The 21,659-nt window shown below is 31.2% G+C and overlaps 1 protein-coding gene across 2 annotated transcripts in view; it reads left to right on the top strand.

Moving 5' to 3' along the window:
* Positions 1-167: 167 nt before the first annotated feature.
* LOC139491399 (two pore channel protein 2-like) overlaps positions 168-21,659 on the top strand; it is a 34,463-nt gene continuing 12,971 nt past the window's right edge. For both annotated transcript variants that reach the window (XR_011656535.1, XM_071279070.1), the window contains exons 1-16: positions 168-362; positions 2,022-2,074; positions 3,146-3,222; positions 4,437-4,614; positions 5,725-5,841; positions 6,171-6,277; positions 6,787-6,859; positions 8,528-8,608; positions 9,727-9,814; positions 14,426-14,491; positions 14,763-14,827; positions 15,823-15,929; positions 17,731-17,806; positions 18,419-18,511; positions 19,624-19,743; positions 20,075-20,131. Coding sequence is in view for 1 of the 2 variants with exons in the window: in XM_071279070.1 (XP_071135171.1) it covers positions 263-362; positions 2,022-2,074; positions 3,146-3,222; positions 4,437-4,614; positions 5,725-5,841; positions 6,171-6,277; positions 6,787-6,859; positions 8,528-8,608; positions 9,727-9,814; positions 14,426-14,491; positions 14,763-14,827; positions 15,823-15,929; positions 17,731-17,806; positions 18,419-18,511; positions 19,624-19,743; positions 20,075-20,131 (1,458 nt within the window). In the remaining variant the exon portion in view is untranslated. The remainder of the gene's footprint in view (positions 363-2,021; positions 2,075-3,145; positions 3,223-4,436; positions 4,615-5,724; positions 5,842-6,170; positions 6,278-6,786; positions 6,860-8,527; positions 8,609-9,726; positions 9,815-14,425; positions 14,492-14,762; positions 14,828-15,822; positions 15,930-17,730; positions 17,807-18,418; positions 18,512-19,623; positions 19,744-20,074; positions 20,132-21,659) is intronic.

Genomic DNA, 21,659 nt, shown 5'->3' with positions numbered 1-21,659 from the left:
CTTACAATAAAAGATTTAAAGCTCGTTATGGACAGTTGTTTTGAGGAAAAAATATCAAGAAGCATAAAGAGATTTTTTTATTGTTCAAACTGTTATTTGAATCTGTATTCTCCCAATTTTGTTATTTTCCGAGATTTGCACACAGCCGTCACCAGCCAATAGAAATTGTTTACAGTAGTTTTGGGTGTTTCCGGCAATTTATTTTATTTTTTTATGATGTTTTATTACTCTTCTCCACAAAAATGATTTTAAATAACTGATCATGGAGGATAATAATACTAAAGATGACTGTTATAAACACGAAAGAGTAGTCCCCGAGCAAACTACTGCAGGTTTAATTCAAGAAATTAACATAAACGAAGGTGAAATAAAAACTGTCATTCAACACATAATTTCTGTTTTTCATTAATATCGACGTTTTTTTGGTTGTTACAAGTGTATTTAATTTGCATCTGGTTTAGATTTCTAATAACTGTTCCGTTGACCTGAGAACATGTGAAAGAGATATAAAAATGCCGAAAGGATTATCAAACTCTGCATAAGTGGTAATCTGGGAACAGTATATATATCTATACAACACTCAACAGTAATCAATTTGACAATACCATGGCCAAAATTGAAAAAAAATGACCATAAGACAAACAGTAAACGAAATACAATATGAAACTTAAAGACTCCTCCAAAACCATGGGGTGATGTCTGTGCTCTGGAAGGAAGCTTATCCTAACACTTGAACAACTGCTGCCTAGGTTGGCACCTGGTCAGATAGGCACTCATTATGGTCAATTCAGCATCTAGTCAAATCAGTATCTTGTTAATTCAGTATCCTTTAAAGTTATATTTATCTTATATTTTTTAAATAAAATACTTACATGACTTACATGCATACATGTATGTATGGAGCATATAATATAAAGAAAGAAAGAAAGGCCTATTTAGGTCTGTATGTTATGACATGGGCAACATGACGGGTAAACTGGTCTGCCGTGGCCGTTCCATCTATAGCTTCGCATCGAAGGAATGGGTTGGAGCCATTGTAACATTGGCATTAATTGGACGAGTCTTACAGATATAACGATTTCCTAATAAAATAGACCAATTATCGTGATAGGAAATTGACTTCAATTCTTAATACTGTGATGCCGCAAAATTAACAAGTATCTGTTAATTAACCCCATGGTGGAAGCGCAGATAAATGACCAGTGAGCGTGTTATTATCTTTTTGACAAAATGAGCCGGCATCTTTAGTAGGGTTATAAATGTGCTAATTTCTCGTTTGATTTCCTATCGGTATAATACATTTTAAACATAGCAAATGATGCACTAGTCTCGTTGAATTATTAAATCCCGTGGTCAGAATTCTGACCATGGATTTAGGCCATACCTGTTGTCAGTGTAGGGATACATGTAGGTGAACACAACAGGGGTCCAGTTTACATTTGTACATGACGGGTGCCACATTTGGAGCAGGATCTGCTTACCCTTCAAGAGCAGGATCTGCTTAACAGTAACCCTTACAGAGCATCTGAGATCACCCCCAGTGTTTGGTGTGGTTTCTGTTGCTTATTCTTTAGTTTTCTATGTTGTGTCATGTGTACTTTTGTTTGTCTGTTTGTCTTTTTCATTTTAGCCATGGCATTGTCAGTTTATTTTTTATTTATTAGTTTGACTGTCCCTCTGGTATCTTTCACCCCTCTTTTATGGGCTTGAAAACCCATCAACATGAACAATATTGCAATGATGAAACCTCTTTTTCGTTTTTCAACTTTCTTGGTAGTTAAATATATTTACATGTTTACGGTGAATACAAATCAATGAGGTGAGGTGCTCTGGTGGATAGTTTTCTCATTTGTGTCATTGATCATAATATGTCTTCTTATATGTGACAATGTTTTTGTGTAGCTGTCTCATCAAGCTCATTGAATTTAATGTAAATCTCATTTACCTAGAACATATCATGGTTTTATTCATATACATGTATGTACAGTAATAATTTGAACATTTACATTTATATTTTACAGATAATGATATTGATTTGCTGTGTGCTGTTGTATTTATAGAAGATGCTGCCAAGGTATTTCATTAATTAAACAGTTATACAGGGGAGGGGTCCCTCGAATACTCATGTTTACTTTAATTAAAAAAATTAATAACACTAAAGAATAACATGTATAAGGTTATTCCCGTCACTCATTGAATCTTGAAAAACAAGCTTGTTTTCTAGCCATATTTCTATTTTGAGCAGTCTGTGCCAAACTGTTTTAGGGTTTGTCTGACCGAAAGAGAAATTTGACCTTTTCTACTATATATTCAACCAAAAAGTCTTAAAAGTTCTGTCAGTCCGATTGATTTTTTGTCTGACATTTTGTTGGTCAGACAGAGTTTGAGATACACTGTTTAAGATTTGTTTTTTTTAAGACTAGAGAGTAGAGATCTTTGCATCATATCTCCACAGCTTTTTAATTGTAAATAAATTTTATAATATTAATTAAGATGTATTCCTTGATCTCCGTCCTTGAGGGTTAGTCCTCATGATCCTTGCAGTACATGTACTACATTTAATCATCACTAATCACGAGTTGATTTTTTTGTCAATCACGATTCTCAGCAGATAAATTTTCATGATCACGGATCACGAAAATATAAAAAAAAAAATCTGCAGAAAAACGGATCACGATAGCGAAAATGCGTGAATCACGAAGAACGCAAATAAACCATCAAGGCCCCTCTATAATATTTATCTAGGAATTGAATGCTTCTTTTAAAAAATTTATTGGGGTGTAAAACCATTGACCAAGTACATTTTGTATGAAGCAGGGAAGTGCTTCATTCTAAAAATATATGCACAGTCATGGCTTTTACAACCCTATGAAATTACTAAAAAAAGGATTCAATACTTATAATTACATTTTTTTGCTATGATCATGAAAACAAGATACATATCAAGTTTTTCTTTTATTTATCTGTGCACTTTATTGTGGAAATGTGTGTCATCATGTATGTTTGAATTCATGCAATTAATTTGAAATGAAAAATGGCACGCAATAACTTATAATAATGAAGCATACATCTAATGTAATTATTTAGCATTCAAAAATGTATCTGTTCAGGATAATTGATATTAAAAAAAAATTGTTTTTTTCAGTACAGAGACATAAGTCATAAACTAGACAAAAATACTTTATTATGGTATAGATGGTATCATTCACAACCTGTCAGAGTGTAGGTATAGTTTGATGGTTTTTTTTTAAATCAGGAGATGGGGTATGAATGTCACTGAGACGACTTTCCACCAGAGTTCAAATGACATGGATATAATCAATTTTAGGTCACCCTGCAGCCTTGAACAATGATAAATACCCATACAGTATAGTTAGCTATACAAGGCCATGACTGTAAAAATATAAATTTAAACAAACTTAAAAAAAAAACCAGCCTTATTTAAAACAATGCTATTTACAACAACAAAATATAACAGACATGAACTAAACCAAACCACAAAATTACATGCTCCTGAATTGAGACAGGCACATAAAAAAAATGGGATATTCATGATACTGTTAAACATGTTTGGGAGCAGTCAACCATCCCTCTAACCTTGGATTGTGGTGAAACAGCCCAACATAAGAACAAACTGTAAAAAACAGCATTTTTTTAACCACAAGCACTTTGCCAAAGGGAATTGAAAAGAATTGATAAAATTCACATGCAGAATTAATAATAATAATAAAAAAGAATCAGCAAAATATTCACATGACAATAAACAACTTGAGCAAACATCATACTTCATTTAATATCAACATGATCAATGACGAGCAAGCACTTACACCAAAGAGCAAGGTTTAAATAGACAAACTTTTTATAATGTACTAGTCTTCATATATAATACAATGAAAAAATCAACAAATGATCTCAACAGTTAATGATAACGTTACATAGCTGACATACTGTAAATTCACAAATAATTGCCAGGTTTTTATTATTGCGAAAAATGCGACAGAGTTGTAAACGCAATAATTTAAACTTGCATTTTGAAAAAATTTATATGAATTAAACAGGATTTTTATCTAAATCGTTAAAATTAAAATTGCATTTAAGTCCAGAATGACAAAATTGCAATAATAAATTTACGCAATAATTTCTGAATTTACAGTAGTTTAGAGCGTTGAGACAAGTAGTCACACTGTGGAGGCCCATGTATGCTTGAATTATAAAACATTACAATCATAGAAATTTAATGACAGCAGTAAAAAAAAAGAACATTAAACATAAATCATGTAAATACAATACGGAAATTTTTTAGGCAAACATTAAAAATATTTTAACAGTTCTGTAGGCCAAATTATGCATTTGTCTTTCACATTATAGATTTAGTAAGTTTCCAAGAACAAAGAACAAGAGTTAATATATATTTAGAATTGTTAATGCATTTTTAGGAGTTTCTATTTTGTTGTATTTGTTCTTCACATTTTGGCATTCTTTGAATACCCGTCTTCATTGACATGGACATCAGACATACGACACAGAGGAAACAGGATAGCAGTACCATGTGGGATAACAGAGGGAATAGAAATGATATGTTTTTTACTTATAGCAGCAGATCTTATTTTAAAGGTAAATTAGACAAGCAATTCTAATTATAAAACAAACACACATTGCAGATAAATGCTGAATAATATGAGCTTCAAAGACCTGGGGTTCAAGTCTTTAAACCTTGCTCAGTGCTCGGAGCACAAAAATCATGCTCGAAACATGAAATCCAACATTTTGATTGGTTGATTTAGGAGTATGAGTACAAAAAACTGACTCTTGGTAAAAAAAAAAATAAAAAAAAAAATAAAAAAAAATCACTCAGTATTAAAAGTTCAAAATTTGTGCTAGAAGCACCAATTCCAGTCTTTTGTTTGGTTGATATAAAAGTCTAAGTGAGATAATCGGCTCAAAAGTTTTATCGAATAATCAAAATATCGGAATTGTTGTTTCAAGCTCTATTTTGTCCATGAGTATTGAGTATAGTTTTAGACTGATTTTGGCCAAATCTGTTGTGTCCTGTATTATCTTTTGAACCACATGTTCAACTTTGTTAAAGGGCTTGAGAAATATAAATATGTAGTCTGAAACTTGCTGAGATTCTAGTTGTTCATCTTTCAGCATTAATTATCAGCAGCCTTTTTAAAAGTCTTTCTCAATAAAACAAAAACAAAACAGTACCACACATGAAACAACTTGATATGTACAGACAAATATGTTTTGGTGAAGCTAATTGTTTTAAGAAAAGATATTGAAAAGAATAACCTAGCACTTTAAAAACTAATTATTTGAACAGCAGAATAAAATATTTATAATGATGAAATGTAGAAAAAGGAAAATAAGCTTCAAAGATGTTTTCTGTAAGTTCTTTTTTCCAAAAATATTTAAAAGTTAACAATTTTGCCTTTCCAAAAATTTCAAATTTATAGACAGAAATTCAGCATTTTGAGAAAAGAGCCTCATCCAGTATGTCCTAGTCTTCTATGAAAATAATCAGTGTAAAAAGAGAACATCTTGTGACATACTGTGCCACATCATTTATTGATAAAAAGTTCATACATTTTTGTCATATTACATGTATGAATTGAAAATATTACTTTATTTTCTATATGTTTTACTTAAAATGAATAGAAATATATGAAAAATGTTTGTTTGATACCTGTCATTTAAATGATGGTTTTCTTTATGTTTCAGTATAAATTGATAGGCAGATCAGAGTTTATAAAGAAGAAATGGTTATGGGCTTCCAGCATTATACTAATTTTATCTTTGATAGACTGGTTTATAACTATAGGATTTTCTTGTAAAGAGGTAACTTATTAACTCTCTTGCTCTAATAAGAAGGGCCACTTCATAGAATAAGGGAACACTTTTATATTTGGTAAGGAACTTGAAAAAGTTGAGTTGTATGGTGTAAGCATGTTTTACATGAGCCAAATTTTTTGAAAAATCTGCTGAATATATATTTTTTCCTTATTTAGATATGACCAATGTTTGCCTTTTGGTAATTTACTTGTAAGTAAATGTTTCTACCAAATCTGTATTGACTGGTTATAAGTCATGTTTAAAGTTCATTGATAATTTATGTATTAAACTGAATTGCAGGAAATGACTTACCCGGTATGTCTATAATATTTCAGATTGTCAGATACAGAAGAATTCTCAGACCAGTTTTTATCATTAGTAATTCTCAGCTTATGAAGAAAACTGTAAAATGTGTACAGAAAACTCTGCCAGAAGTTATAACGTAAGACATTACTCTACATATTCTTATTCATATCTTTAGTGAAAATAAAGTCAACAAGTAGTGTGAATTTTGAATTTTTTGTTTGTGTTTATGAAGCGACTGTTGATAAAAAATGTGAAATTTATTATTATGACATAAGGAAATGCCTCCTACAATTCACCGTTTCAGAATCTAATGCATCATGGGTAATATTTTCTAAAGTGTACACCAAAACGTTGTGATTGGTTAAAAATGTCATAAACAATGGAAATTCAACCAATGATGCAATGTTACTTTCATTTTGGGGTACGAGCAATGAATTTACCCACAGTCCTTTAGATGCTGAAAAGGCGAATTATTTTGTCAAAATTTACAATGTTATCTTAATGTTCACACAACCTATCCAGTCAATTAAGCCCTTTAAGGACCTAGGGAGAATACTGGTTATATTTTATGTTATTATTAGGCCATGTATTAATTATCATATCTTTTACAAAAATAATTAATATCATTATACTTTTTCTTTTCAGAATTTTACTACTTTTATTTATACATCTCTATATTTTTACCTTGCTGGGAATGCTGTTATTTCCCAAACCTCAGGTAACTATTTTCATGAAGCATGTGCCGCCAATCTGCTGTTCATTTTATAATAACCTGCAAATGTTCTGTTTAGTTTAAATATATTTATTTATAGTGGATTGTGAAGCAAGTAATTGCAACTTATATTAATCCCTTTCGACTTTGCGGGTGCAAGTGACTCCTTGTAGCAGCATTAGCCTGCTCTTTTTCGAAATCTACAAGGGTGTCTTTTACGTGCAAGAAATATGTCTCTCTCTGAACACAGGTCAGCCATTTATCGTCCCCTTCTTGTTTCTCAAGACCATACTTGCAAAATGGTGTTAAGGGAGAGCTGTAATTCAGTCCCTAATTTTTTTTCCCAGAACTGGGATTGAATCAGGAACCTTTGTGTAAGTAGTCCGATGCTCTAACCACTTCACCATGACTCTCCTGTTCTGTATCAAGAAATTTTTCTGAACTAAAAAAACTGAAAATTTTACTTCTTAAAAATCTTTTGAGCTTTTAAAGTACTTACTGCTTTTGGTAGAATCAAGAAATAAGAATAGTACAAGTATGACATTTACCTGAAAGATAAAAATGAGAAAGATATACAATTAGAAAATAAGAAAAAAATTCTTTTTTTTTTACTTAAGTTATAATTAGTTTGTTGCACATAGTCATCTGTAGCATTTCATAATTTAACATTTCAGAAACTAATGCATTCTGGGTAATATTCAAAGGCTTCACCAAAAGGAAGTGATTAACTAATAACATATTTAACCATATTTATCAAAACAATGGTGTAATGATATTTTCAATTTTGCGCAAGAACAATAAAATTGCCTTCAATCCTTCAGATAATGGATTGAAAAGATTGTTTTATCTCTATGTTAGCAGCTGTTTGCAGGACTTAATGGTAATACAAAGTCTTAATAGCAATTGGCAATAAAGCATTGAAAAATAACATACATGTGTAACCGAGAAAGCTATTAACAGTGGGCAATTACAAAAAGTAATCAATCAAGAAGACATTCAATTTACATATAAATTATATTGTTACAAAGAATAAGTTTTTTTTAGAGAAGGCAGGTAGTTGAAAATATAAATTTAAATTTCTATAAACATGATAAAAAGTGATGCAAGCTTTTATAAGACAAATGAAACCGGGCAAAAGATACCAGAGGGACATTCAAACTCAGATCAAAAATAAACTAACAACCCCATGGCTAAAAAACAAAAAGACAAACAGAAAAACAAAAACTGGGGGTGATATCATGTGCTCTGGGAGGGTAAGCAGATCCTGCTCCACATGTGGCACCTGTCGTGTTGCTTATGTGATAATAAATTCCGGTAAATAGTCTAATTCGGTAGGTCACATTCATCAAAGGGAAGGGGATTGTAGTTACGGTGTAAGGAACATATCCAATATGATTTGTGAAATAGTTATTCCATAACGGTCTACCAACTTGTGATGGCGTCCGTAAAATTTACGATGGGAAGATTTCAACTTCACCATTTGGAACACTTGGTTTCCTTGTGAGCAGCAAAAAGACAAACAGAAAAACAAAAACTGGGGTGATATCATGTGCTCTGGAAGGGTAAGCAGATCCTGCTCCACATGTGGCACCCGTCCTGTTGCTCATGTTATTACAAACCCAAGAATAGTATAATTTTGAATAATTACTTACACTAATTTAATTTCTCTTACAGTCATTTATTCCAATGCACAACAGAACAACTCACTTTATCAATGGTAATGCCAGTAGTAATTCTTCTACAGATAGTAATGTGGTAAGTAACTGGGAATTACTGGTTATTCTAACTGCTACCTCTTCTGACAGTACTACAGTAGGTTCTTAAAGAATAGGCCGCATTGCCATTAGGAAATTGTCCTTCACTAGAAAAAAGTCATCAATTATGCACACCTTTATGACGTCATAATGCCTGTATCCCTGCACTATTTACGTTCATCAAGCGTCTTAGTGATCATCATTGTGCAGGATAAACTAGAACTAATGTTTGTTCCGTATATACTTAATCACAATTCTTTTATAATGATAGCAAGGCTGATAGTCAATTATGAGAAGTGCAATTTGGCATCATAGTTTTCCAACGACTTGCTCACCTTGGAGCGGAAGTGATGATGCCTCTAAATGCACAAATGATGTTTACTAAAACCAAAATTTTTGACGGAAATGCATTGAACTTGAAAGTTGTCTATTGAAAATATAATCATTGTCATATTTTTAGGTTTTAAAGGTGTAGGGTTGTTGCCAAATGCAACTAGATACATATAAACAAATTGTACAAAAGTTCAGTAAACAAAGCCAACCTTGTCACAGTATGTATTTGGAATATGATAATGTAGATTCATTGATTTTCATGGGTACCAATTTTCTTGGATTAGGGAAAGCTTGCATGTTTTTGGATCTTTGATTGTGTGCTTTTACCCAAGACTGCATATAAGCTTATATCAGATATGTCATACCTTGATTATTTAATTTCTTGGTTAACTTGTACCCACGAAATCCACGAAAAATGTGTATCCAAAGATTAATTATGAATCCACAGTAGAGATGAAACTTAAATTAAAAATTTTGTTAGATGTTTGTCAGACCTCATATACTATGAACTTATGAAGTGACATTTCTATAATTGGAAATTAGAGAGTTAAGGATGTACACCTCTGAGGAGTCAAAAATTTCTAGAATTAAACTTTTTTTCTTAACCTGATTTTTGGGTTTATAAGACTTTATCCTGCAATTTGGTGTTCTACTATACATATACAGCCCTACAGATATCGCTATGCTGTATCTGTATACTATACAGATATCGCTTTAAAGCTCCGCCCACTGATGGACTGAGTATTGTATGTACCTGTAAAGTAAAGTATTTTTATTTTTAAACAGACAGAAGAAGGGGATGAGTATTTTAAGACATTGCTGGAATCCTTCATGAGCCTCTTGGTGCTACTAACTACTGCCAACAATCCTGATGGTAGGTTATATGGAAAAAAAATAAAGATGATTGCTGCTGCATTAGAAAATGTAATGTTTTCTTTTTATTCGAAAAATTAGAAGATGTTGTTAGATTGCCAATTCAACTACTATCCTGAGATTAAGCGACAAGGCTGTGCACATTTTTATGCCCCACCTACGATAGTAGAGGGGCATTATGTTTTCTGGTCTGTGCGTCCGTTCGTTCGTCCGTCCGTTTCGTTCGTCTGTTCGTTCGTCCATCTGTCCCGCTTCAGGTTAAAGTTTTTGGTCAAGGTAGTTTTTGATGAAGTTGAAGTCCAATCAACTTGAAACTTAGTACACATGTTCCTTATGATATGATCTTTCTAATTTTAAAGCCAAATTAAACTTTTGACCCCAATTTCACGGTCCACTGAACATAGAAAATGAAAGTGCATGTTTCAGGTTAAAGTTTTTGGTCAAGGTAGTTTTTGATTAAGTTTAAGTCCAATCAACTTGAAACTTAGTACACATGTTCCTTATGATATGATCTTTCTAATTTTAAAGACAAATTAAACTTTTGACCCCAATTTCACGGTCCACTGAACATAGAAAATGAAAGTACATGTTTCAGGTTAAAGTTGTTGGTCAAGGTAGTTTTTGATGAAGTTGAAGTCCAATCAACTTGAAACTTAGTACACATGTTCCCTATGATATTATCTTTCTAATTTTAATGCCTAATTATATTTTTTATCCAATTTCGTGGTCCATTAAACATGGAAAATGATAGTGCGAGTGGGGCATCCGTGTACTTTGGACACATTCTTGTTATGCCCCACCTACAATAGTAGAGGGGCATTATGTTTTCTGGTCTGTGCGTCCGTTCGTCCGTCCGTTTGTTCGTCCGTTCGTTCGTCCGTCCGTCTGTTCGTTCGTCCGTCTGTCCCGCTTCAGGTTAAAGTTTTTGGTCAAGGTAGTTTTTGATGAAGTTGAAGTCCAATCAACTTGAAACTTAGTACACATGTTCCTTATGATATGATCTTTCTAATTTTAAAGCCAAATTAAACTTTTGACCCCAATTTCACGGTCCACTGAACATAGAAAATGAAAGTGCATGTTTCAGGTTAAAGTTTTTGGTCAAGGTAGTTTTTGATTAAGTTTAAGTCCAATCAACTTGAAACTTAGTACACATGTTCCTTATGATATGATCTTTCTAATTTTAAAGACAAATTAAACTTTTGACCCCAATTTCACGGTCCACTGAACATAGAAAATGAAAGTACATGTTTCAGGTTAAAGTTGTTGGTCAAGGTAGTTTTTGATGAAGTTGAAGTCCAATCAACTTGAAACTTAGTACACATGTTCCCTATGATATTATCTTTCTAATTTTAATGCCTAATTATATTTTTATGCCCCACCTACGATAGTAGAGGGGCATTATGTTTTCTGGTCTGTGCGTCCGTTCGTTCGTTCGTCCGTCCGTCTGTTCGTTCGTTCGTTTGTCCGTCTGTCCCGCTTCAGGTTAAAGTTTTTGGTCAAGGTAGTTTTTGATGAAGTTGAAGTCCAATCAACTTGAAACTTAGTATACATGTGCCCTATGATATGATCTTTCTAATTTAAATGCCAAATTAGAGTTTTGACCCCACTTTTACGGTTCACTGAACATAGAAAATGATAGTGCAAATTTCAGGTTAAAGTTTTTGGCTTCAGGTTAAAGTTTTTGGTCAAGGTAGTTTTTGATGAAGTTGAAGTCCAATCAACTTGAAACTTAGTATACATGTGCCCTATGATATGATCTTTCTAATTTAAATGCCAAATTAGAGTTTTGACCCCAATTTTACGGTTCACTGAACATAGAAAATGATAGTGCAAATTTCAGGTTAAAGTTTTTGGCTTCAGGTTAAAGTTTTTGGTCAAGGTAGTTTTTGATGAAGTTGAAGTCCAATCAACTTGAAACTTAGTATACATGTGCCCTATGATATGATCTTTCTAATTTAAATGCCAAATTAGAGTTTTGACCCCAATTTTACGGTTCACTGAACATAGAAAATGATAGTGCAAATTTCAGGTTAAAGTTTTTGTCTTCAGGTTAAAGTTTTTGGTCAAGGTAGTTTATGATGAAGTTGAAGTCCAATCAACTTGAAACTTAGTATACATGTGCCCTATGATATGATCTTTCTAATTTAAATGCCAAATTAGAGTTTTGACCCCAATTTTACGGTTCACTGAACATAGAAAATGATAGTGCAAATTTCAGGTTAAAGTTTTTGGTCAAGGTAGTTTTTGATAAAGTAGAAGTCCAATCAACTTGAAACTTAGTATACATGTTCCCTTTGATAAGATCATTCTAATTTTAATGCCAAATTAGAGAATTTAGTCCAATTTCACAGTCCTTTAAACATAGAAAATGATAGTGCGAGTGGGGCATCCGTGTACTGTGGACACATTCTTGTTTATCCAATTTCGTGGTCCATTAAACATGGAAAATGATAGTGCGAGTGGGGCATCCGTGTACTTTGGACACATTCTTGTTATGCCCCACCTACGATAGTAGAGGGGCATTATGTTTTCTGGTCTGTGCGTCCGTTCGTCCGTCCGTTTGTTCGTCCGTTCGTTCGTCCGTCCGTCTGTTCGTTCGTCCGTCTGTCCCGCTTCAGGTTAAAGTTTTTGGTCAAGGTAGTTTTTGATGAAGTTGAAGTCCAATCAACTTGAAACTTAGTACACATGTTCCTTATGATATGATCTTTCTAATTTTAAAGCCAAATTAAACTTTTGACCCCAATTTCACGGTCCACTGAACATAGAAAATGAAAGTGCATGTTTCAGGTTAAAGTTTTTGGTCAAGGTAGTTTTTGATTAAGTTTAAGTCCAATCAACTTGAAACTTAGTACACATGTTCCTTATGATATGATCTTTCTAATTTTAAAGACAAATTAAACTTTTGACCCCAATTTCACGGTCCACTGAACATAGAAAATGAAAGTGCATGTTTCAGGTTAAAGTTTTTGGTCAAGGTAGTTTTTGATGAAGTTGAAGTCCAATCAACTTGAAACTTAGTACACATGTTCCCTATGATATTATCTTTCTAATTTTAATGCCTAATTATATTTTTTATCCAATTTCGTGGTCCATTAAACATGGAAAATGATAGTGCGAGTGGGGCATCCGTGTACTTTGGACACATTCTTGTTCTACATCATATTATACAAGTATTTCAAAAGAATAACATATGCTTTCTAAAGTAGTGGACAGTTCAATATATCACAGCAACTATGGTGACCTTTTTCCTACAAACAAAAAGATGTATAAACAAAGAAAAACTTAAACATATACCACACAGTACATAATTATCAGATAGCCTTATTTGTTACAAATATACATGTTTTTTTGGCTTAAAATTTTATGTATGGACAAACCTCCCCATTTGTCTATTTTGATAACATGTCGGGGGGAAAACCAATGTACATGAATATCCCATTAAATTAAGGACACTTCAGATATCCACGCCTGATTATATGATATATGGAGAACTTGGCCGATTCCCACTCGATATTTTTATTAAATTACGTACTATTAATTATTGGGAAAAGCTTGTAACTGGAGAAAATAAGAAGCTTCCTGTTATTCTATACAATCTTGTTACTGGTAGTTATAATGGAAATATAGCTTGGTGTAAGAATGTAAAATCTGTGCTTGATAATTGTGGGCTATCAAATATATGGAACACTAAATATTTCATAAGTAAAAACTGGTTGTATGATACTGTTAAATTAAGATTAACTGACCAGTTCAGACAGACATGGTATGCTACTGTACAGAATTCTCCAAAAACTCTAAATTATAAATTATTAAAAAATAGTATGAATTTAGAAATCTACTTTTATATTTTAGATGTCAAAAATATTGCTTCTTTTTGTAGATTTAGAACTTTGAACACAAAAATTCCTATCGAAATTGGTAGATGGCAAAACATTCAGAGAGAAAATCGTATTTGTACTTTGTGCAATTCCGTTGATATTGGTGACGAGTTCAATTATATTTTAGAATGCTCAGCAATAGACGATAGTAGACAATTGCTACTAAAGCATCATTTTATAAACAGACCAAATATTTTTAAAATTTCAAGGTCTAATGAATAGTAGCAACCTGTCTGAACTAAGCAATCTGTGCAAGTTTATAAGAATTATTATTAAATGCCTAGAATCTCCTGGTTAATCACTTTCTGTCTCTGCTTTACATTTGTATTTGAAATTTATACTGAGTTAATTTATTTGTATAGGTCTCTGTACCATTGTAATTTGGTTTACAAGAATTAAGATATATATTCTGATAAGAATATGCTTGATTTTTTTAATTATTTCATTGGGAAGTTAATATTCTGATTTGTAAAATACAACTGACAACTCTTGTTAGCACCATATGTTCCATAGGGCACGAATTGAAGCCTTCCTTCGATTTGAAAAGTACTACAATTTTTACAAGATCATTCAGTTGGTATGCACTTTGGCAAAACTGTAATGGGCAGAGGAGAATTTTAGTATCTTAGTATACTAATTTTGGAATGAGAAATGTTAAGAAATTAATGCAATGTTTTTAGTAAAATATTTCACGAGTAAACAAATGTTACTATGTACACTATTCTTAATTTCAGTGATGATGCCTGCCTATCAAGAAAACAGACTTTTCTCTGTGTATTTTATTGTTTTTATGGTTATTGGTAAGTATACTGTGAACTTAAAAACCAATTTTATTTCAAGTTTAACTCCTTCTAGTCAACTTTTCTGCAATTTATTTTTAACATTTTTCAATTTTCCCATATTCTAGCTAATGGTTAACTTTTTTAAAATGTTTGAGAAGATATCAACGGGATAATGAAAAATCATAAGCCCAATGAAAAAGACAACGTCATGATCAAAAGCTAAAAGATTGATTGCTGTAATATATTTTGAAATTTTACATTTATTATGTATTCGTTATTTCTTTTACAGGTAACTACTGTTTTATGAATATGTTCCTAGCTGTGATATATAATCAATTCAGAGGATATTTTAAGGTATATACATGTTATATGCTCAGTATAAATTGTTTATCAATCATGTTTCAGAAATTTTCAATATTTTGTTCTTAAAGCTTTGCCAAATTTTTGTTATTGAAATTCATATTTGCTCATAGAAATATTAAGTGAAATGTCATGATCACTTTCAGATCAAATTCTTTATATAAAAGAACATGTATATTACATAAGGGCTATTCCAGAAAAAAATGTATGGAGGGGGGATTGGGGTTGGAAGGCAGTTTTTGTCAGCACCCGCCACCCAGACAATTGTAATTGAGAATAATAGTGCATTATAGTGTGAAAAGTTGCTCTGATACCCATCACCCATGTATTATTAATATAATGTGCCTTCCAACAACACCCCCCCCCCCCCTAATTTTTTTCTGGAATAGCCCTAAGTTCTAACTAAAGACAAACACTTATTATATTAAAGACTTGGGACATCAACATGGACATGTTGCTGGGTTTAACTATATTTTAGACCTCAACCCAACTTAGAATATCAATCGGTGATATGGTCAATATCCTTAATGGACATAAATAGGACACTTTTATGATTTATAAACAAAAAATATCTCTTCCATGGAATTGCACAATTTGCCTTTGTTTATAGTTGATTGAGTGTTACTATTTGGACTGATTTTAAACATAAGATATAAAACAAAACTATGGAGTTGCGAAAAGTTTTCAAAGAACAGATTATCAGAGAATATAATTATGAAAATTGGAATTTTTTCATTCAGACACTATATGTCAAAGGTGTCTTCAGGGTCTGCTTAATTGCTGACTAACTTTTCGATGCGTTATAAATCAAATTGAAGAAGCCCTTAATCATATTTCAACACTTTGAACAGAAAACCTACACATGCAAAAAAGTTCTCGTATCTTTACCAGTTAAAACTAAATTAGACAAAATATATACATCTCAAAAGAAAAATAAACTAAAACATGTTTTTAATGATAATGTTGAAAATGGTTTTTTTTTACTTCAGAGTTCAATGCAAGCTAGTCTTTTGAGGAGAAGAGTCGGGCTGCGAGCAGCATATGAAGTTTTATTGAAGACTGAAACATCAACAGACCGTGTAATGCTTGAATCAAGGTACTAACATGTACAAGCTACTGACTTAACAGAACAAAAAAGTTGGACTGTGAATTCAGAAACTATTGAGTGCATTTATTATTGTGATTTTTTCAATTTAGACTAAAATGCAATTTTGATATTTGCGATATTGGGGAAAATCCTGTTTAATTCATATGAAAAAAAATTAAAATGCAAATTTAAATTGCTGTGATTATAACCCTGTTGCATTTTTTCGCAGTTATAATAATAACATCACAATGATTTCTGAATTTACAGTATTTGAAAGTTGAATTGGTCATAAAGGAGAAGGTATAATAAGAATATTGTTTTGGCCTCTTGAATTCAAAAATCAAAAAGTATTTTAATCTTTGAAATAACATCCAGCAGATGACATGTTTATAAGACATAAAGTCTTTCAGTATTTTTATTTATGAATTTTGTTTTACACATGGGAGTAAAAAAATATAAGAAGATGTGGTATGTCTAAGTGCCAATGAGACAACTCTCCATCCAAATCACAATTTATAAAAATTACTAGTGTAAAACCATTCAAATTGGAAAACCAACGGTCTAATCTATCTAAAAAAGGTTAAACGAGAAACACTTATAAACCACATAAACAAACAACAACTGCTGAACATCAGATTCCTAACTTAGGACAGGTGCAAACAACGTTTTAATGGTACCAAACCTTCACACTTATCTGAAACAATAGTGTAACACCACAACATAGAAAGACACACTATAAAATATCAATTGAAATGTCTTAACTTAATTAAAAGACATATTAACACGAGTGAACATACACTGAAACGAATAAATTAAGGTATTTATTACAAAAAACGGCTAATTCTTCAATCCTGTCATTAATAATTGAATAGGAGCTACAGCTTTACCCAATTTGCTACAAAAAGCATTTAACGAGGTTGTTATAATGTGTTAAGATATCATTTTGGGTAAATTTGTTACACATAATATAAAAAAGAATATATAGTTTGACCAAAAGCTATGAATGAAATGGCAATTTTGATCATGTACATATATTTCAATATTTTTATGACCTCACAAGTAACCTTTCTCCACTAAAGTATACCTACATGTATTCATTTATCAATAAAATTCGGAAATTTTGAAAGGCTTGAATTAGTGTATTTTGATTGTCATTTCATTCATAACTGAATGAAAGTTTTAAAAAAAATTGTACCCAATATTAAATGTGATGATGACATAAAAGAAAAATTATTAAGTGCATAAAATTTCCTCTTTCAAACTCAAATATCTTTGTAACTTATTTGCAGGTTCTAAAAGTATGTTAGTTTGATCAATTGTAGTTTTGTTAATTTTACTTGAAAATTTTACTTGACACTTGAAAATTATGTAAATAGTAACATACTTCATAAGAAACATGTTTTAAATGGCTTGTTGAAGGCCGTAAGGTGACCTATAGTTGTTAATGTCTGTGTCCTTTTGGTCTTTTGTGTATAGTTGTCTCATTGCAATTGGCAATCATACCACATCTTCTTTTTTATATTCCAAAATTTCATTATTTGACTTTCAAAGTTGGATGTTGATGGTTGGGTAAACTGTTGTTGTTATGGTTAGAAATGTTGATGATTCCTCTGTATGTAAAAAGATGTCAATTTCCTTCAATTTACCAGGAAGAAATAGTAATAAACTAATCAACATTTAATAAATGTTGCTACAATGTTACAAGTGGTTTAACTATTGTTTCTTCCATAAAAGAATTACAAATTCCTGTATGATAATGATATAGCAACCAACAGGAATATGACTGTAATCATATGCTTCTTTGTTGTAGTGTTGAAGTTACTAAAGTGAAAAATGCAATACAAGAAGCTAATTTACCAATCAGGTGGAAAAGTAAAATTTATAATGTAAGCAGTTATATTTTATGTATGTTATGCTTAGGTTTTCAAGGCAAACACAACAATTGTATGTATGGTTTTTTTTCAGTGCTGCAGTTGACATGGGTTAAATCTTTCATTTTACATTATTTCAATAATTATTAAAAAATGAATAGATTTCATTTCTAACTATTTCCAAAATTATCTTGAGCTATGTTTTGCTTTTTGTCATGTTTTAGTCTTCAATTCGCCTTTTCAGAATCTAAAGAATCATGTTTTATTGTTCGTTCAATGTAAAAAAAAATATTCTTCTTTAAACCAATCAGACAAAAGGTCACCACATTTTACCTGAATATTCCTTAGGGAATCTAGCTTTAAATAATTTCCAGGGTATTTATCCACCAACAAACATGGACACTGTTGCTAAAAATAGAAAACTTAAGTGTAAAATGCACTTTTTTTGTGGCTAATATGATAATATCAAGATCTATCACTTTTTAGAAAAATTGAACAATATATTTTGGAGTTATTTCCCCTGAAATTTCCATTGTTAGCAAATTTTGACTATCATCTAAATAATATACTTCTAAATATGTTTAGCTTTATTGTAAGGTTTTTTGCATATTTGTTTTTGTTTTACAGGAAATTGATTTAAAACAAGTTAACCAACAATTGAATTTCCAAGCATTCCAAGACTGTGTTGATGTCATACAATCAGAGAAGTTCTCTAAAAATGCAAGTACTTTAAATTACAAAATGATTTTTTTCAAATTTCATAAGACAAAAGATGGAAACAAAATGTATGCACTGATCAGAAGATATTATATATTGCCATACCATACACATATAGTTCCTTGCCAGTTAAGTTGTGACAAATTTCAGTCATTGTAAACAAAAGGTATGCTGGATTTGCACAAAATGTAAACTCAGCTTGTGAAATGTTGTGTGTGCATACTTATGTTCTGGTTGACTTATCATTCTGAAATTTGTACACAATAATCTTTGTTAAAAAAGGTTTTGTGCAAATGACAATTGTAAATAAAACAGTTCAAAAGGCTGAAATGAGCCCAGAATAAAACTTTTTTTCACCTTTTTTCACCTTGTTTGTTGTTGAACATTTTCTTTGCTCTGGCCCAGATATTCTAGAATTTTCTTATGTTATTAAGAGGATATTGTAACAGCTATTTGTTTTAAAATGGTAATAATTTCTAGCATACTTTCTTACATTGAATATAAAAAATATTTTATTAACCAATGTCCATTCTTTGTAGATTTACTAATTTTCTGTGCTTTTGAAGGAGTTTCTTGGCTACAATATTATACTCAAGAACATAGTTACTACTGTAATCACTAGCCAGTCAACATAGAGGTTGATAGTTCGAACCCCCCTCGTTGAGGTGCACTCTACTCCAATCTTAATTGACTAGGATTGTCAGTTTCCCTATCGAAGGTCTGTGGTTTTCTCCAGGCACTCCGGCTTCCGCCACCACTTAACACTGGCTGACACGAAATAGTCTATATGCAGTGCTTAAAAGTGGCGTTAAAAGATCAAAATCAAAACCAAACCATTGTGATTGGTTTAAAACGTGATAAACAAAAGAAATTTCACCACTGACCTAACATTATTTTCATTTTGAACAATGAGATTACCAATAGCCCTTTAGATTCTAAAAAACAAATTCCTGTAATGTTTTTGCCACCATTATATTATTTTAAAAGTCATATTAAATTTAATCGTTTCTAAACTCGGCAGATCATTTCTATCTTCTCAAAGGTCTATACCATCTGCAAGAAAGCAGGGACATAATGTATTTCTTCAGCTTTCATATTTTATTTTCATTTAACAGAGACCAGCAATAAGATGGTTTGGACATCCTGTTATGAGATTTTTACAGAAATGTGTTGCTCACAGATTTTTTACCTACTTCGGTAATTTGGTAGCTGTGGTCAATGTATTTGTCATTACAGTAAGTCAGTTTTATAACATTTTATCATAATTTTCTAATCTAAAGATATACAACAAGATCATTTGAAGCAAAAATTATTAAAGAGAAGGTAAAAAGTTATTTCCAAATGATGTCATAATGATATCATAAGTGTTCAAATGGGTCAGAACATGTTGATTTTATATTTGTCAGCTGTTGTTTATTATAACTGAATTCAAACTAGGAGAAAAAAAAATTAACACTTCAAGAATCTATTTTTTTTAATTTTTAAATTTTTCTTATTTTATTGTCCTCTTGATTTCTCTTTTTTGAAGAGTAAGGGAAAATACATTTATCTATATTAATGTTGCAGGTTGAGTTAGCTACGCAATATGATAAATCCTTCAATTACAGCAAATCTGTCTTAAATGTAAGTATTAGTCACTGGATTAGATAACAATTGATCTTTTATATAATTGTAACAGAGGGAGATAATAATTTATCTAATTCTATGGAAAAATATCCCTTTCCGAACCCATTGTATAAAAAAATTTAATCAACTTGTGGTTGCCAGTGATCTCAGAAGATGATTGACTGAGTCAAAGGGTCATAACCTTTCTCAGCTCCCTGAAATGATCAAAATGTTCTAACAGGTGTTAATGAAATTGACAACTTCGTGGAAAGTGGAAGGCTCTCAAAGGGGATTTTGGTTTAGAAAAAAGGAAGTTTATCTTTTAATCATTAGAGAAACAGATTATTTATTACATAGTAACGTGTGGATTATCGGATTTATCCAATCTCGATAGTTAAATTATAAATTTTAAAGTCCTTGCCGAGGCTCTGACTTTAAAATTGATAATTTAACTATCTCGATTGGATAAATCCGATAATCCACTTGTATCAATGTAATAATCTATATTTATCTTTTATAATACATGTAGGAACATAGAGAGATAATAGTTTATCTTTTATAGTTATAACAAAATGGGAGATAATAATTTATTGTTTATACAGTAACAATGATTTATCTTTTTTTTAAATAGTAACAAAGGCAGATGGTAATTTATCCTCTTATATAGGAACAAAAGCGACTGAAAGTGCTTCTTGCTGGAAATGTGATGGTCACATTCCTTTTGGTCAATTAAAAAAATCACACAGCATTCAATGCTCTAATTTACAGATCTTCGAAAATAAATCAACATATAGTTTATCAACATTATGAATCTGAAAGTAAAACTTAAATAGCAAAACTTCTGCAGAAATTGTCTAGTGAAACTACATTTTTTGAAAACCTATCAGATGTTTTCTGTGAAAAGTTTACTTGTTTTTTTTTATATTTTTGATAATCAAATAACTGAATAGTATGCCTTAATTTCTTATTAGATATGTTTGCAGGATCTTAGAAAGTAAATTTATATATTCAATTTTTACCTTTATAAAATGAAAGAAATTTGGTATTGTTTTTAATTTTCTGGGTATTTTATTTAACCAAAAAACATTATTTCAGATAATCAGTCTAGGGGTAATACATGAACTTGCTTCAAAATATAACATTTGCAGTTAATCATAATTTCTTTTCAAAAGCATTTCATGGTCATACAATTGTATGATTTGGATTGTTTTTCTTGCTGACTTATTATACTGAATATTATACAAAATATTTATATGGAAGACTGCCTTTTATTCTTATAGCTAAGATAGGGTTCTGGAAAAGCATAAAATTTGTATAATGTATGGTAAAAAACAATTTATATTTTATGTTGCAAAAATTGTGACGCAATATATAGTAACTGCAAAAATGAAAATTGTTATATTTGTATTTTATATTTTTTAATTTTCTTTCTTACATGAGTATGCAGTGTTTCTAAAAACTGCAACAATGATTATTGCATTTTTGTTAATTTTTTCAAAAATTTCTGAATTTACTGTGCTAATGTTGTTTATTTTTGTATACAGCT

Source organism: Mytilus edulis, chromosome 10 (genome assembly GCF_963676685.1).
Source record: "Mytilus edulis chromosome 10, xbMytEdul2.2, whole genome shotgun sequence".
NCBI classification, from domain to species: domain Eukaryota; kingdom Metazoa; phylum Mollusca; class Bivalvia; order Mytilida; family Mytilidae; genus Mytilus; species Mytilus edulis.
Note: the sequence above shows the minus strand (reverse complement) of the source record. Positions and strands in the feature narration are given on the sequence as shown.